The sequence below is a fragment of the Diorhabda sublineata genome, chromosome 10 (assembly GCF_026230105.1).
Source record: "Diorhabda sublineata isolate icDioSubl1.1 chromosome 10, icDioSubl1.1, whole genome shotgun sequence".
In the NCBI taxonomy this organism is placed as follows: Eukaryota; Metazoa; Arthropoda; class Insecta; order Coleoptera; family Chrysomelidae; genus Diorhabda; species Diorhabda sublineata.
In genome coordinates, this window is record NC_079483.1 from 12,889,557 (window position 1) to 12,908,720 (window position 19,164).

The 19,164-nt window shown below is 31.7% G+C and overlaps 2 protein-coding genes across 4 annotated transcripts in view; both read right to left on the minus strand.

Annotated features, from left to right (window-relative positions):
- LOC130449464 (28S ribosomal protein S28, mitochondrial) overlaps window positions 1–19,164 on the minus strand; it is a 162,517-nt gene that overhangs the window by 90,418 nt on the left and 52,935 nt on the right. The window lies entirely within an intron of this gene.
- On the minus strand, window positions 1,194–15,059 carry LOC130449463 (putative ankyrin repeat protein RF_0381). Of its 3 annotated transcripts, XM_056787294.1 has the most exons (3): window positions 15,046–15,059; window positions 4,564–4,758; window positions 1,196–2,887 (listed from the first exon to the last, which is right to left on the minus strand). In XM_056787294.1, exon 3 carries the CDS (start codon window positions 2,879–2,881, stop codon window positions 2,090–2,092), a length of 792 nt encoding a protein of 263 aa, XP_056643272.1. In that variant the 5' UTR covers window positions 2,882–2,887; window positions 4,564–4,758; window positions 15,046–15,059; the 3' UTR covers window positions 1,196–2,089. The 3 variants fall into 3 exon arrangements, with proteins under 3 accessions (XP_056643274.1, XP_056643272.1, XP_056643273.1); XM_056787296.1 differs by lacking the exons at window positions 4,564–4,758; window positions 15,046–15,059 and adding an exon at window positions 3,515–3,705 and having other exon boundaries at window positions 1,194–2,887; XM_056787295.1 differs by lacking the exon at window positions 15,046–15,059 and having other exon boundaries at window positions 1,211–2,887; window positions 4,564–4,854.

Consider the following 19,164-nt stretch of genomic DNA (forward strand, 5'->3'; position numbering starts at 1 on the left):
ATTCATTGTCAGGGTAACTATGAGTAATATTAAAAATTTATTAAACCTACCTGTGATTGAGTGGACAAATATATTCACAATTTAGAGTTGTTATCACTTTTGTGTTATGGTCATTATTTTGTGTTTGAAACAAATATTACATTGATGTTTTTTTCTCGTTGAAAGAGAAAAATGTTATGTTTTTGAACTTAGAAAATATAGTTTGGCTAAGCTGTTCACAGTGGTCATAAAATTAATTGGCATGGCTTAAGCTCGGTACAAATTTTTCAAACTTCCATATGCATCCCCACAGTTTCTTTTCTATTCAAGAATTATTGTTAATTTCTTGAATTATTAGCTTCAATCTATATAATCTGCTCACACCACTTCGCCAATCAATAATATTTATAGGATTCCTTGAATCGTGACTTCTAATAACTCAATTTTAAACGGTTTAATGTCGAATCTTCAAAATATTCATAATCATCGTTGTTATTCAAGTTTGTAGAGTATTTTCAGGTCTTCTAATGAAAGATTGGATTTGGAATTTTGAGGACTCTATTTTTCATCAGTTCGACTTAATCATAGTGTTACGTCTGTGATGTGAATGATAATTGATATATCTCCTAGAACCTATAGCTTTTCCATACCAGTCAATCATTTATATAGTATCTAATAATTTGGTATCAAGAAAAGGAAACGATTGATCGGTAAAATTTAAGTACAAATATGGAAGGAATACTTCCAAACTTCGCTTGATAATCTCCAATAATATCCGAATCCCAATTTTTCTCCTACTTATTTTTGTGGCCACCCAATTTCAGGAACTTTGCTTTTATGTTATTTTCCTCAGAGCTTTCATTGTTTTTAAGCTTCTTTATTTCTTTCTGGATTTCCTACTCAGGAGATTCTGAGACATTCCTACTATTGGGGTTTTTCTAATTTCTGTATTTCAATAATTTGATTATCTCTTTTAATTTTTATTATAAGGATTTTTGTTTTCGTCTCAATATATTCTTTTGGCTTTGAGTTGCTCTCAATTTTCTACATTATATACAGAAGATATGAATGTAAGAAATAATATAAGAATAAGAAAAAAACGCGGTCATCCCGGTATTGAGAAATAGCGTTCCAAAGCTGAATATTTCCACCTAGAAACTTACTTCGCTTGTAACTTGATGAATTCAGATTCGGAATAAAATAAATAAAACAAATAATTTTTGCATGCATATATTTCAATAATTTTGTACAACTTCAAATATACAATTTCACTTTAGCAATCACACAATCGTTTTACTTATAAATTCAATCTTGGAAAGCATCGATTGAATATAATGTTTCTTAATGAGAAAAACATCCCACGCAGGAAATTACTTAGCGAGTCACCACCAAAACGATTTAGGGGTAACTGATAATCAAATCTACGAGAATTTCCTACAGAGGAACTGTGAATGAAAAAGCATTTTATCACCGATATGATAATTATGTTGATTCATACTCCATATACTTAAATTGACGTTTGCTCCTATGAGATTTCTCAAATCATTTATGCTAAGGTAATCGCAAATTTTCATTATAATTTCTGGAGGTAGCTCACTCGTAAAATTTTCCATTTTTATATAATGGGCTAAATCTAGCACATCTTTTCTTACCATACCCCTACATAAACCAGTGCTTATTAATCTTCCTATATCTTTATAAATTGGAAATACTTTGAAATGATTTTGAATATTATGAGTAAGGAGTTCTATTTCTTCATTTTGTAGATATTTTGCTAGAAGTACATCGTTAAATAAAGCTCGGATGAACTTATATTGGGAAATTGTTGTGTTTCCCAAATAATGGCTATCCATTTTCTGTATCTCTCGTTGACAATAGAACCAGAAGTCACACAATTTCTCCGAATAAGGAAAGCATTCTGGAAATATTGGGGGTGTTTTGAGGTAACGTAATGCCATAAATTTGATTATCACCTTTGCTGCTCGTATATACTTCTTATGAAAGTAAACACTACATTTGTAAGGAAAATATTTTATGAGCAACTCTAAAATACGACATTTTCCATCAGCTTGTATCTCAAAATTGGCACCGTTCTGAATCAACATGTTAATTAAGCGAGAATTACCAGCCCGTGCAGCAAAATCCAAAGCACCATAATTTTTTTATTAGTCTTAAGATTGACCTGAGCTCCATTTTCAATCAAAAAACGTGCTAAATCGTGATGATTATTTCGAACCGCAGTGTGCAGTATTGTATATCCACTTTCATATCTATAATCAATATCAACTCGTTTGCTCAAAAAGTAATCGATGATCCCTATATCACCAATATCAGCTGCTAAATGCAAAGCGCTGTAACGGTTACATTTTCCGATAAATGTATAATTTGCTCCTGCTTCACATAATGTTTTCAATATTTCAATATCGCCAAGAGCTACAGCGAAATGTAGAGGTGTCCATCCAAAAACATTCTTATCATTCAATCTAGCACCCCTTTCAATAAGTGAATTCGTTATTATTGTAAATCCAAACTTGAGAGAAAGATTTAGAGGACTATTACCATCAGAGTTCAATTTATTAATATTAGCTCCTTGTTCAATCAAAAATAAAGCAGCTTCAACTTCTCTACTAGAAATGGCTCTGTGTAGGGCAGTATTATTGAATTTATCAGTGAGATTCAAGTCAACTTCCAGTTCTTGGAAATAATTCAAAAAATCTAAGCGACCATAATCCGCAGCCAAGTGAATACAATGAGATTCACAGTATGTCCTTCGGTTCAAATCGTCTCCACGTTCTATCCGTGCTTTGAATATATTTAGAGCGCCTATTCTAGTCAGTGAAAATAGGGTATCGTCGTCTGAATACAATACAGAAAAATCGTCAACTATTCGTCGGTTATGCATATTCACCTGAAAATAAAATAACATATAGGTATTATATCCAGAGGAGATAATAATTGTGGGAACTTCTAAATATCGACTTTTCGATATTTAAGAGCTTAGAAAATTCTAGACAGAATTCATGTACATTGTCCTATCTAATTTTAACATGAAATATTGAGTGTTTTCAGATTTATTACAAAAGTTGATATTAGAAAAGAATAGTATTTGTATGACAAGGACTGAGAGTGCTACTTTTTTAAACGAGTTTGAAAATTGCGAGACAAGCGAAGCGAAGCGAGCAACAGACGAGTCCAACAAAGTAGTATTTCAATCGCGGAGTACATAACATTTTTTTTACGACGCATAAGAATGTAACAAGAATTCTATTATATTTTCTCTGGTTAAAGTTTTTGATTTTTTTGCACTCTTTGTATTGTTTCTTCAGGAAATTGATGAGTTTTTGGATATTTGCTGATGTGAACACCTTGTTTTATTGCGAGAGTAATTTTAATCATCGAGAATGTAGACCATAAAGTAGAATTTCTCCAAATTTTAGATTTTTATGAAAAATAAGCGAGCACTATGTTTTCCGTTGGGTTTTTCGCCTTTTTCTGGTGACACCAATTCATAAAGAGGTCGTACTGTTTTTCGTACCTTGCACTAGATGTATCCGACAACGAATTAAGAACGACCGCATTGCTTTCTTCGGTGAGATCAGGTGGCGTGGATTCGAGTAATTCTTCATCGCTTCATGTTTTCTTTTTCATCATCATTCATTGTTATTCATTAATTTAGATAAAACAAATAATTTCATAAAACTAAAAATTTAGGGTTATGCAAAATCCTCGAAGTGAAACTGTCTAGCTGTCTACTCCAGAGCGTCTCGAAAGTGTTTTACTATACGGAACTGTCACTTTCACTACATGGAACACTCAAAACGCAGCTTTCGGTATGTAAATGAATACTGAACGAACAACTCTCAGATGACGTCGTCTAAAAAATTATTTTCTTTCACAAATTTGCTACATTCCACTAAAAACCTAAAAAGTGATACTGTTTTTCATTAATAATTTGGAAAAAAAAAACAAAAAACATTGATGCTAATGTAGAAGATGTTCAAAATGCGAACATGTTGGCTAATTTGGTAAAGAAGTGTCTTGTAATGTTACTCATCATCTCATGCGTGACTAATTTAATCGCAAGCGTGATTTGTCCAAGTTTAGCAGTTTGGTTTTATATACAATACTTTTGACATATAACCACAAAGAGGAGTCCAATTGACGTCTATTGTGCCTTCATATTCACCAATTATTATCATGAAATATGAAGGAAAGAAAAAATAAAACAATGTTATTGTTCTACACACTTACGCATCCAGTGAACAAGGCCATACCAAGATGGATACAGTTTAGAGGAAACACTTTACAAGAAAAACAAAGTATGTTCAACAAAGAAATTGAGAAGAGAGACAAATGAATCATAAATAATTCAAACTCGTTAAATTGGCAGGGACCTGTTTAAAGAATGGAAACAAAAAAATATTGACGACATCAGTTAGAGCATTCTTTCGTAGAATTATTTGAAACTTTCTTTCTCGTTCACTATCGACAAAGTATCAGTTTTTTGTAAAATAAATCGTTATTCCTCATAAAAAAGTCTTTTATTCAATTTGAAGGAGTAAATGTTATCAAGAACAAACTTACCAATATTGGATTCTCAGATATTTGAATAATTAGACTATCCTGGAACTATAACTTTTAAAAATTTATTTCACACTTTTCACTGGCCGTTTTAAAGAAAACAGAATAGAAACAAAATGTGATTAAAAGGTAAACTTCATCTAGGTACACTGGACTTCTTGGTTGCCATTTATATACTTCTATATAATATAATGCATTCTGCAATGGTAAGTAAATTATTAACAGATTTCGAGATAATACGAATCACTACCACCGTTACAGATACAAACAAATAAAACAGTAAACAAATTTGTTTACTGGGATAATTATTTTTCCCAGAAAGGTATTACTAATAGGGTGATTAATATGTTTGGTATCAACATAATTGCACTAAAAGAAAAAACAGTATACAATTGGAATATGATTGCAATTACTAAATTAGACTATGAATTTTTAGAAGTTGTCACGGTTCAGTTGAATCTTTGGACATAGTTAGAAATGTATTGTACTGAATTGGAAGTCAATGTATATTATTTATTAAAAAACGTTAGCAAGATGAAATCCGACTGTGGAGAAGGAGTATAGAGAAGAAGGAATAGCTACTCAGAACATGAAGGAAGCAACAAAGAGAATAAGTCAAAAAACCAGTAATAAAATAAAAGATCATGTATATAATGAATGTCGACAAAGTAATGAAGTTAATATTGACTAAAAGTGGAAACAAGAAAAACGGATGGAAGGGTATAATACGAATGATATCGTAGAGTGTCAAGACAAAGTGCTGGCAAAAGGCTAAAAAATGTATAGCAAATAAAACAATAATGAATATTTGTTCATTGACAGAGAAAACAAAAGACGAGTTAGATAAGTTTTATGAAAAATTGATTGAGATATACGAGGAAGTCGCAAAACATGATAAGTATATTGATTATTAAAGGAAATATGAAAGGAAGAATAGGAAAAGAAGACTACTCAAGAAGCATTTTGGGAGAGTAAACATAAAGAATTTCTCCAATTTCTAGCTTCTTAGGCCTTTTCAATGTGGTTATATTGATAAATTAACTTGATTTAAGGTCTCTTTTTTGGATTGAAAGATTAAATAAAGTTATTAATAATTATTTATAAAATAGATTTCAAATTTTACTCAAATTTTTTGAGTCTCTTCTATCTTTCACAGCTTTCTCGTTCCTATGTATGTGAATCTTTTCTAACAATTTTCTTCGACCTATATTGGACTTAACAATTTTCGAATGTTTATTTTTGATTTTGATGTATTTGATATGTCATACTGATTATACTAGTTTAGCTGATAGAGCTTTCCAACTATTCCCAAATTTAGGTGCGTGGCTATCAAAAAAGCAAAAGCTGCATTAAGAGAAGATGATAATCATGAAGTGAGTGGTGAACAAACAAACAAACAAAAGTGTGTATCAAGTACCTGGTAATGTAAATAGGACAGCTATCTCAATATTTGGGTTGAAACCACTCATTTATTTAGACATAGGAATTATTCATATAAATTATAATAAATTCCGGAATACAAACAAATTTTGTCAAATTAATTTTCAGTTGTTGTATAATAATTCTTTTTTTTTTCAATTTAAAGAATATTTTAAAACTAATATCTTGTAGGTATACTATTTCTATAAAAATTTATTTGGATACTAAATATTTTTGTAGTTGAAGTCATTTCTTGTTTACCTTCACCAGAAAATTGCGATTAATCTCATAAGTATTTAGTACTTATACCAGTGAAATTTAATGGTAACATTGTGTTGCTACAAAAAAACTTGAATTTTTGGGTCACTCAAATGATGATTAAATTTTTTCCTACGACCGTCGGCGTCGTTATCAGGGCTATTTATATAAATTAAATCAACTGAAAAATATGGAACATATGAAAGCTTTTAGAATTAGCTCCTAAATGGTAGGAACACACTATAAATTTTCTCATTTTCTTTCTCTCATTTTCTACTAAAGAGATGTTTGAATAACTTATCCTAAATTTGTGAATCGACGACACTAGCAAAACGTTGATTCCTTTCCGAAGAATGTTTTACTATTCTGATATTAAAATCTATGAGGCCATCTCCTATATGGACCATTGATTTGACGATCTGTACGAGAATGAACGTAAATAATAAAATGAATATGACAGATTAACCAAAATGGAGCCGTTAAATTGAAACCGAGATCGGATGGATTCAAGAGTAAAAAATCCTGTCTACAAAATTGAATTAGTTTCTGTGAAAGCCCCCAAGCAATAAACTTTCTTTTTCAAAGGTGAAGAGAATATTGTGTGATTATCATAATATAAAAATGAGCCCTTGCTTTCAGGTTATCCTGATTGGCCTGCATTAAGCAGGCCACGCACAAAAAAATTTAAATATAAAGATGAAAGCTTACAGGACATAAAAAGACTCGTCGATTATTGAAGTTTTCGGAAAATCAAAAAAATACATTTTTTTCATGTACCTCCAAAGCATGTCATCAATCGCATCAATCGCTTCTTCAGGTTTAGAAAAACGTTGACCTCAAAATTTATTTTTCATCCGCGGGAATAAGATGTTTTGACTATTCAAAAACGTTTTTGTTTGAACTGATATGTGAGAGCTCAGTATGTCGAGGTGGAGAATGGTTCGTCTTCTGCGATTGGTTTTAGGTTGTTTTAATGGAACGGTACTGACATTTCCAGTTATTCCGAAAAAACAGCTAACCATTTGCTTCGAAGTGCATCGTACGCGAACAACTTTTGTTGGAATTGGCTCGTGTTGAAAAATGTATTCAATCCAATTGTTGATTAGTTCTGGAGTCATATGCAAAGATCCATAGTTCGTCGCCATTCACTATTTTTTAGAAGTCTTTTTTGAAGCAGCGCAACTGAATTTTCTTAGCATTCCCTTGCATCAATCAACACGAGCTTTTTCTGATCGATTGTCGAATTGTGCTTTATCCAACTGGAACAAATATTTGTGACAGCCAAATATTCCTACAATATCAAATGTATACGAGTGGAGCTAATGCCTATGTAAACCTTAATCTCATGGTTTATCACATGACGATCTTGCAATATCAGTACAAGCACAACATCGATGTTTTCTGGTACAATAGCCAATTTTGGCCGATTTTCACGAAATTCATCCTGTAGCGAGATGCGACCACGATTGATTTCGAAATACACCGATTCATGGTGGCTCGAGATGGTGCTCCATTACCGAAAGTCGAAGCGTGATGATAAGCACACTGCTGTTAGTTCAATCCGCGTCAAAAGTCATAGATAATTATCGCACGAAAATGTTAACGACTTAATTTCATTTTCTGATCACTATTAGAAAAGCTCAACTTTATGATGGCAATGTCAGATTTGACGTATTCACATCAGTGTTGTTATATCTCAAAACTTAAGTAATAATCTTCGTAGTCTAACCTAACCAGAAACTTCTTAAACAGATGTCCAAAGTACATGAATTGCTTTATTTGTTAACGACAGAGCATTACCAGATCATTACCAATCGTCATCTACTGATGTAGCCTGCAATAATAAGACACAAGCTATCAATTGTTATCATCTTTTATAATGAAGTGAATAATTCCGAAAGAAAATGGGTAGGTAAAAGTGGATCAATCATCATGGATGATTGAATCCAGGTGTCCTTTGGACACTTGAATTCCATTAAGGTATCAAATTACCCACTTTATTTTGAATAGATGTAACTCTAACGACCATAGATAATTATAACTTTTCATACAATAGGATTTTTCAGTTTATAAGAGCGGTCTGTAAATAGATAGATGTATTAATATTCTGGCGTTCCTTCGAGTGTGGTCGTCGGATTATTGAAACCACGTTCAAGTACTTATTTTATTATTCAATAAATAGTTGTTTTCATGTTTTAATACAACGAATACGATTAACCATTGATTAGCCCGAAGATACATTACAATTCTTGATTATTGGATATTAGAAAATGCTATAATATTTCAATTAATGAGTTTTTCTAAGGAACAAACTGAATCGGTAGAGGTATTTATAAACTTTTATCCAGAGGAGAAAAGACAAATAGCGTACAAAATTGCCAAGAATAGTACTACGAATAGATGACCAAGAATAAAAAATGGTAAAAAAGTTGATAACTACTGCTCTTCATTAAAAACAAAACAACGAATATGATGTTTTTTGGGACACGTATTGAAGCAAAAATTACGAGTAATTATTACGCTAAGTCAAATATTTAGTTCTTGTTCATAAAATAAACAGTTGTACTAATTATACATGTAACATTTGTAAATACTCGAGTAAACCACCTCAAATTTCAATTACCGGAAGCTAAATATGCAAAAAATAACACAGTAAATGCAAAATTCTGGATTCCATCTGAAATCATTGTAAGTAGGAATAAAACATTTATACAATATTATTCAAAAATATCCTTCCTATTTTTGTCTTTGGAAAAACGATCCATAAACCAGTATTATTTCAACTTTTAATAGCAAGATTCAGAAGGTCATTGCGACCAATAATAAAACCTTTTGAATTATACTGATTTTGTTCGTGTTCATGGGAAACATTCATCAAACGGATTAAGTAGGAACATTCATTATAAAAGTATTCGTATTCACTTGAGGTTCTTAGGAATTCTTGTTTTATCACGATTTTTGGCGTTTCTGATTTATGATGTGGGCAGGCTCTTTGTCCTTAGTACGAAGGGGTATTGTCCATGGGGGGATAGAATCTATTGATGATATATCAAAGATATTTGGAAATCGCAGATTCATACTGGATAGACTTATATCATTTTCATGTGTCTTAACTGGAAGTATACTCCATCCACTCTCACTTGATACTGGCGATGTTCTAGGAAGTTGGACATAAATTTCACAATGTTGCCGTAGAATGTTTCAATTATTGAGTTTTCCCAGACTTTCGTACGCTTTAAGAATATCAAAAGAATATTCAGATGCAGTGTTGTTTTATTCCAAAAGCCTCATGTATGTCTGATTCTAGACCTATAAGATTATCTAACATGGACCGATTTTTACGGAAGCCACACTGTTCGGGTATTATCAATTTTTCTGATTCCAGATGCCATAGAAGTCTGTCGCTAATAATCTTCTTGAGAACTTTACTCATGGTACATGTAATTGTGATATTGGTCTATATGTTTTTGGGTCTGATTTCGGCTTAGGAATGGGAATTATGATAGAGGTTATCCATGCTTTGGGGAGTTTTTCTTCTGTCATTATTAGATTGTAGATCTTTCATAATTATTCTTTTGTTTGGTGATTTAAATTCTCTAGAGAAATAAGAGGAATAGTCAGGCGCTATCTTAACTGAAGCGCCCCTCCCGTTAGCCTCAAGTGAGTTACGCTTGAAACAACCGTCAGCCGTAATTGATTATTGATACTCCTTCTCTACTTGTAGCCTTACCCATTAATTACTTCCCGTTTGCACGTTAGAATTTGTGTTGACTATCTAACATCTTGTTTATCCTATTCTCAAGGCTAGTAGTACCTAGTGAGTTTTTTTTTCTTCTGTCTGTGGATCCCACTACAGAGCCTTGTAGTATTTCGGGACTTACCGTCATTTTCTCAGAATTTTTCACAATCATAACTGACTATTATACTGTATATGTACAGAGCAGAGTATTTTCTATTTAATCCGTTCAGCATACCTCTCAAGCTGTGATAGTTAGTGAAATTTATTGATGTTCAACTGTTTCATCATACTTCTTCATCAGCTTCATCCGTACTACTTTTATTACATATGTTGTCTATCTCTCCTCTCTGAAGCCATATTGATCATCCAATGGTCTTCAAAATTCCCTTCTCAACAGTGTTCATTCAATAGCCTTTACAATTTAGTAAACAAAGGTCTGTTATAAAGAAAATAGTATAATATAATCTCAATTATTTTCTATACAGAAATATAAGAATGAATGACGGTACTTACCCAATTCTCCGTTTAGTCCTTTATGGCCATTATTTGAAGCATACTCGACAGGAATCGATATTAATGATTCAAATATTCTGGTGATGGAGTTTCTATTATTTGTAACAGTTTTTTCATGATAATTAATGAATTTAAACAAGTAAAAAAGTCGTCGTACTCTCTGTGCAAGAGACTTTAATGCATTTTTAACCGCTAGCAATCAGTAAATATTAACAAAAATCTTGATTTACAGAAGGCACTTTGCATGAAAAATGAGGCAAGAAAAATATCCAGAATCTCATTTATTGAATAATTTTGTCCTCGTTAGTTTTTAACTCATATTAATTGGCTTATGAAATGAAAAACGTGATTTATAAGAAGAAGTTTTAATTATGTACGCGTTTAATTTTGCAAAGGTATGGGAAGAATCACGTTTTGGTTAAAATAATTACGTTTTTTAATAATGCGCAAAATTTCTTTCGTTTTAGCACATCTACGGCTATACGGGAATTGAATGCAAGAAACTCGAGCTCGCTATATGCTTCCTGTGAGAAGATATCGCTATATTTTTAGTAATTCTCTTAAAATTTCAAATAGTCACACAATTTCGAGAGTCACATAGCAGATGCAAAAAGAGTCTTTTTATGTTGATATCAAAAATATGTAGACCAATAGAGTAATAAAGTAGGACTGGCTATTAGAAACCAATGAAAATCCGTCACAATTATGCTATATTATGGTAAATGATAATAATTATAATTTATAATAAATATAACCAATTATGGATTGTAATCTAATGGATGAATGACTTGTATCATTGTCTAATCAATTCTTGGCAAAACAGTTTTTGTGAGCTATCATCTGTGATAAATATTATATTTTGACAATTTGTTTGAGTTGCTCAAATGTACTTCTGAGTAATCGTCTTAACAAATCCTCAATGTCAGTTTTGTAGGTAATATCACTTTGTATATTTTCTGTGTTTTTGTAATCGGATTATAAATTAATTAACCAGCATTTGGATCTCCAAACTTCCTTTAATTAACTGTTTTCCTCTTTTCTCCTCAACTTTGAAGCAGCAAAGTTGTTCTTTTGACTTGAATCATTAATAACCCTCTCTTTATTGGTCTCATTTTCCTATTTTCATTCGCTTAATCTCTGGAATAATCACAACAAATAAAAGAAACTAATTGATTAAGTATATTTCCTGATGAACACTTTGTATTTTGTAATTAATTGATATCCAAAAACATCAAATATAATGATTTTTGTAATTTCTCTTCCGTATCCATTCCGTATTACTGCCTTTATGGTAGAATTCATGAAACTATCATCAAAAAACTAGTTGCTGAAAATGATATACTAAAGTGATTTATTGAATAAGATTTTTCGTAAGGTTCATGACAAAACTATTTTTAGTCTGTTTTCTTCCTATTAATGACCTTATAATCTATATTCTAAATACTGAGATATCTTCCCTGAGTAGAGAGCGTAACAATCATTACAATGTACTTGATATATTTAATTCATTCATTCCACAGTAACTGAATAAATTCATCATAGAAGCTAACACCTAACCAATATATCATACGTGAAAATTATCAAATTTTGGGGAACATAATAAGTGCTTTTCGTCGTAACGGAATGCACTCCATGAAATGGAAAGACATTCACGACCTCGAAGCAACCCTCCTAATTGTCATACCCAACACTAAAACAGAAACTGTTAGACAATCCACTCTCGCTTGATACTGGCGATGTTCTAGGAAGTTGGGGATATATTTCGATATGTTACTTTGTACTTACCAGTCGTAGATTGTTTTAATTATTGAGTATTTCCGGACTGTATCATACGCTTTATGAATATCAAAAAATATTCTGATGCAGTGTTGTTTTATTGTAAAAGCTACACTGTTCGTTAATTATCTTCTCAAGAACTTTACCTATGGTACGTGTAATTGACATTGTTCTTTTGTTTGGTGATTTGAATTTTCTACGGAAATAAGAGGAATAGTCAGGCGCCATCAGCCGTAATTTCGACCAGGGTGACTATTGATTCTCCTTCTCTACTTGTAGCATTACTTCCCGTTGCACGCTAGAATTTGTGTTAGCTATTTAGCATCTTGTTCATCCTATTTTCAAGGCTAGTAGTACCTAGTGATTCAACCATTTTTTTCTTCTGTCTATTTTCAGTACACGAAAAAAATGTGATCCGTTGTATCTGGCCGTTTACAATATTTGCATTCATCCATGGCACTTATTTTGAAACGATATTGGTATGTTAAGAATTTTCAGTTCAATTAGCAGTTGCGTTAAAAAAATAGTTTTGTCATTATTAGATTGTATATCTTTGATAAATGTTCTTTAGTTTTGTTATTTAAATTTCCCAGAAAAATTAAAGGAATATGTCAGCATCTGCACAGGTGTTTTTATAGTATTGTAATGAATTTTCGAGGTCGTCAATGGATATTGCAATGTTGAAATTATTCGTTTGCTGAATATTGTTAATGTTAATTTCTTTCTGCTCTGTCTTATTTTTATAATTCCAAAAATCTCTCTATATCTTAAGTTACTATACTTTTGGTATTAGCTTGCTAATATGTTTGTTATTTCGTTGCGGTCTTTATACAAATTGTTATTGAGCTCCAGAAAATTTTTTGTGTGGGATTGTTTGTGCTTGGATATCCTTTTGACTGTTTTTCATATGTTGTATATTTGAGTTGAGCTATTTATTGTTAAAACATATTCTTTCCATGATTCCTGTTTGACATATTTAATAGTATATCTAGCAACGTCCCTCAAGCGTTTGATTTCGATGGAGTTTTGCTCTGTACTGTTTTTGTATCTTAAAAGTTTCCTATGATCTCTTTATGGCTTGTTTGTTGTTGGAGTTCCATCAGGCAATCGTGTGGTGTCTGTTATTATTTCGGTAAAAAGTGTACTTCTTTATCGATGTCTGCGTTATAATTCATTTCATGGAGATTTTCTCAAATGAATTCTCGTAATTTGCTCCAATTTGCTGAGTTAATTTTCGATTTTGTTTTTGGATGCGGTATAATTTTCTCTTCATTAGTGACTATTATGGGATAGTAGTCACTATCGTATAAATACGTCAATACATCCCAATTTAGTTTTTGTGAGAAAGATGGATGACATATCGTTAGATCGATAGCAGAGTCATCGCCATTCTTATATCATAACTAGTTTTTTGTCTGTTATTTAGAACGTTTGATTTTACATTTCCCACAGTTTTTTCCCAAAAGGTGTCTGTTTAGGTGAGCCCCAGATATGATTGTGGGCATTAATTTCACCTACTATTAACTGAGGAGCTGGAATTTGCTCAGTAGCTCAGTAAACTATTTTGTCGTAGGCTCGTGTTTTGGGAGTATGTATATGTTTTACAAAGAAAATGTAATCGTATCTTTCATTTTCACGGCAACTGCTTAAATTCCTGTTGTATGGTGGATTGGTGTCACATCTATTAATTTTGATTTAAGGTACTACTCCTCCACTAGCTAGTCTACCATTTTCTTCATTTTTAACAGAACAAATGTAATTTTCAAAATTATGGATTTTATTTTTAAAATTCGTTTCTTGTAGACAAATTAACATGAGTTTGTATTTTGAAATTATTACTTTTAGGTTTTCTGGATAGATATGGTACCAATTTATATTCCATTGAATCAAGGTGGTGAATTTTTTAAAGGTGAATAGGTTTCAATTGAGGTATCGGTATCCAGTCCGGTTTGGTTTCCGGGATTTATCTACTTGAGACTTTTGTTCCTATTTGAGTGCATCTGGTTTTGATCTTTCTATCTTTTAAATAAGGATATATTGTGATAAGTAAGTCTGCGACATCTTCTTCCGCATATATTTTCACATTGCAGTCTTCGGAATTTTCAAGTGGATCTATAAGCTCTTTATATCATGAAGGATAATTATTGCATGTTTTTTCGAAAAGTACTTTGGTGTGAATTAACATATCTCCTAATTTTTTTTTTCTTTTTATTCAATATTTCTGGACTGTTCAATTTTCTCCTCGTTGTTTTTTGGTTTTTCGACTGTCAGTTTGCGTTCTCCACTTTTTTAGAAGTAATTAGCTTCATGAGCATTCAAAGTTTGCGGTTCGGAAAACTGTTTCACTGTTTGGGTATTTGATTGATCCCGTTGATCATACGATATGTTGTTTGATACTACCTTATGTTGATTATCGACTAATTTTTTTGGCGACTTTATAGTTTTTCGGTATGAATGCGTTAAGGTAGTTATAATGTTTGGATAATTTCTGTAGTATTTGTTTATTGTTAGCACTGTAGAAATTCTTAATTATCAATGGATAAAAATATTCCTTAAGTGGTTTCTTCGTATATGAATGAAAATGAATCAGGAGGATATTGGTGGTTCAATGGAGATATAAATGAAATGCTGGATCTGGAATGCCTATTCGCAGGAAAAATAAAGGTGACAGGGAATTAATTACTAGTGTTTTAGTTTTTTAGCTCAAGAACTGAGTGGTGGATAAAGGGACAAAGATTGGATAAGATCAATCTTTGACTTGGAGTGACTAGTCGACACACCTGTGATAGTTGTTGGTTAATTTGGATTTCACCGTGGTCGTTGATGAATGTGTTCATTGAATTTTCATTTCTCAAATATATACATATTCTATTATTGGATAGCTTCGAGCAAAAAATTATATTGTTGGGTTTTATTGTTTGGATTGGAGACTAGAAGAGGAAATCTTCTAGCTGTTTATTGTTGCGTTAAATAGAATAGCTTGATGTTTAGATGGTATAATTGTTTGCTTCAGTTGGTTGGTTTGTCATCGAAGAGTACGTTTTCGGCTGTTGCAAATGGTATTTTTAGTGGGCATATACTCATTTTGAGGTATATTTTTATCCATTTTTGAGTATCATTTGAGTTTTTCAGTACGGATCTGGCAGAATACTTTCTACCAGGTATCAAATCAGATTTAATTTTAGTTGCATTCTCAATTGTCCATTTATTGCTTTGCAATTCACACTTATTAGTTTGAACTACTTATTTTATTTATCGAATCGGAAAACACCACTGTACACTACGTCGACTCGATACTTTTTGGTTTGTATGTCAAAAATCTATAGTTTCTTTCCAGCATACATTTTTTTTCTTTCCAATGTTCCTTTTTTCTTATTTTTCTTTGATTATAATTGATCATACGGTGAGTATATAATTTGAGTTCATGATTAAACTTCCCTCCTAACTGAATGTTTTGGATATATACGTCTTCTACTTTACAAATACCACTCATGCGATTCAGTTGTAGAAACCCTCTGTCAATATCACTCTCTCATGACACTGTAATAAAAAAGAAATTGATTACTTGATTAATTAATTGAGAATAGATCATTTCATACTTCTTCTTGATATTACTTCCTAAACGTTTTATCTTGATGCTTTAGCATCTTAAAAGGGCCTTTCGGAAACTATAATCCTGATTAAGACAGATCACCTATCAGTTTGATTGCGGGTCTTAACCCTGAACGAGATTTTCATTAGAGTTTCCAAACATTCTGTACTGTTTTTGAGGAGAAACTCCAAATTCAAAACTCTCCTTTAAAAAACTTTTATATTATGTCGTGCGTTGATGTTTCTATCATTTGTCTCACAGTTATATTCACAGTTCTGTATTTACAGATATTCTATTCAGCTGTAACCGATTTCCAAGAATCAATAATCAATATAATTTTGATGAACAGTGTAAATGAGGGCTGAAAAAAGGAGTGAGACAAGACAAAAAGTATCAAAAGAAATCATTGAAGGAACTAGGGAGGAATATGATGATGCGCAGAAAATTAAACAGATATGCAAAAAGAGTGAGAGAATTAAGTCGTTGTGGTTTTTATCAATCAATGAATAGAGATAGAAGCCAAGAGCAGACAGCAACTCATTGTCTAAAAAGCAGAAAGGGGCATCTAATGAGGGATAAAGAATTGAGAACAAATAGATTCGCGCATTATTTTGAATTCATTTCGACTTTTACGAAATAAGAATGCGATAGCGTTGTTGATAAACTTTTCAGTTTTTATAGTGCCTGCAGAAGTTTGTAGTTTTCCTTTGCAGAGTCATTCGAATATCATCATTGTTGTTGAATTTACCAGGTATGGAGGGTTCATATGAGTGAAACTGGAATTACTCAATAGTGGTGTCATTGAACAGCTCATCAGTAACATGTAGGATTTCTATTATAATAGTACTTTGAATCCGAGAGATTTTAAAAATTTTCAGTTGTGATTGCTGACAATACAATAGTTGATTGCTCGAACCTACTGGTGTACTGGGGTAGGAGTGATTTTATTGTGTAGGTATGACCTGTATATTTCGTACAATTTCCAAAAACCTATCAATGAATTTTTCATGGGGTTTCAAAAAGACCTAGCTAAATTGAACAGAATATCATTTTTAAGAACAATAACTGAATGGTAAATAGTGAAATTTCTAGTAGAGAGTTTTCTCATAGTTTACGAGCAAGATTGGGAGAATTTACGGAGTTAGTAGAAGACTAATCTAATTAATTGAAGCTTAATACATCAATAAAGTTCTAAGAATGGGACAGCCAGCCGAGGGCTTTTTGCGCAGTATGGTACCAATAAGATCAATTGATTATTCATAGAGAAAATCCAACAACTTCTTGGAGATAAAGGAATGAGTCAGGGGCGGACGCAAATATTGTAATGAAAGCTTACATGAAATAAACATTATTGGTGTTGGTTGATAGAGGAAATGAGCAAGTGACATGGATTGACACGGGACTAAAGAAGAATCATTCAATAATAACTAAAAAAGGGGTATTAGCAGGAAATTTAGAAAAATAATAGATGAACTGATTGATATAAGAAGAAAAACTGTGAATTTAAATGAAAAGAGAGCGAGAAAATTCAAAATCTGATTGAAGATATTGGTAACATTCGAGAAATTCCAGAAAAAATCCGAATGTAGGTAGGGGAAACGGAGGGAGAGAGAGGAAGAGTGAGTAAATGCTTGAACTGAGATACAATATGAAAGAAGAAAAACTAAATAGAAAAACAAAACAAAAGTCAATAGTAGTAAACACACAGAAGTACGAAAGTTAATAACTGCAAGCAGTCAATGTTAAAAGAAAGTATAATGCAATCAGTGAACAGAAAAGAAAATAGGAGCAACAAGACGGTGCTACATGCCATACCACAGTAGCTGTGAGGAAATACCTTTAATCGATTTTCAATAACAGCAGACATTCGCATATTTTTGGTCGGCTAGATCTCCAGACTTAACCCCTCTGGATTATTTATTATGGGGCTATTTAAAACATAGGATTTACCAGCAAAGGCCTTTTAAAATATTGATCATTTGGAAAGGACAATTACAGAGGCATGTCAGGAAATTATATAATATATAATCAAGGATGTATTAAGGGAATTTAATAGATGAACCACTAAATGTTTAGAAAGAGATGGTGGATATGTTGAGGCTTTGATCAATTGAAACAAAAAATAAATTATTTCACCTCCATTTTTTTATTATCTTTCTTTCAAATATTGAAAAATAACTATTTGAAGGATTCATTATATTGTTATGAATGTTATTTACTACTTATTAGTTAACTTGTTTATCTTTTCATTTGCGATATAAAATTTTATGATATGTATGCACTAACTATTCAATTGCAATGTACATTGTTGCATAACTGAATAATGAACCGAAATATTTTTTCATGACAGGATGATATCTGACAATAGTTTCCACCTTTTTTTAATAACAAGTTTCGATTTTGTAAAAAATAAAAGTACCTTAACTCTTGGGTGAAAATCATGTTTTTCGACGAACCTCGTATATGACTGATAAGAGTTGTCATCTGATGGTTGAATTTCTCGTTTTAGACCAAGCAAAACTTATTATGAAGAATGACTTATTTTCGTAAAACTAAAAATAAAAAAGTTTCCCATATAGTTCCGACTTAATTGGACACATTGTATAAAACAAAAAATATAAAGGTAATATGAGTAATAATATTTTTGTTGATATCAGAGGATGATACTTTACTGATTAAAATTTGAGGGATTTAAAGGTCATCGATACGATAAAACTACATTCACAATCCTAAAATAGAAAAACATCCAATTTGTAAATTTGAAAATGCTTCACATGAATATGGTCCAAACATAGATAGTCTCCCAATAATTGAATATTGTCTATCCTTATTCAATTTATGGAAAAATCCAATCTCTTTTAGAAATGGAGGTTATTCATATACGAATTTTTCATTATGAAAATGTGTGCAATTTTCGAGTATTTTGAAAATTTCCTTTTAAAAGCTCGGTGATTTAGTGACAGAAAACGCAAAAAATTTTAGACATCACTTTTTATTTTTTATTTTCAGATAAAAGACAAGCAAAAAATAACCGCAATATAATACTATGTGCGTTTTAAATTTTCCTATTTTTATATAATTATATATATAGGTTTTTCCAACTTGTCATTTTCACATTTTCACTAACCTATTTTGTACAATTTTCCTTATCCTTACAATCGTGATAGCCTCCACATTTCGATTTAGTGGAACATGGACATGTGGAACAACTGACCTTTTCACAAAGATATCGTTGCCTTTTTTGCCAGTCTTTAAGTGATGATCTTGCCATATACGTTCACATGATCCGCGCATGTGTATCCACACT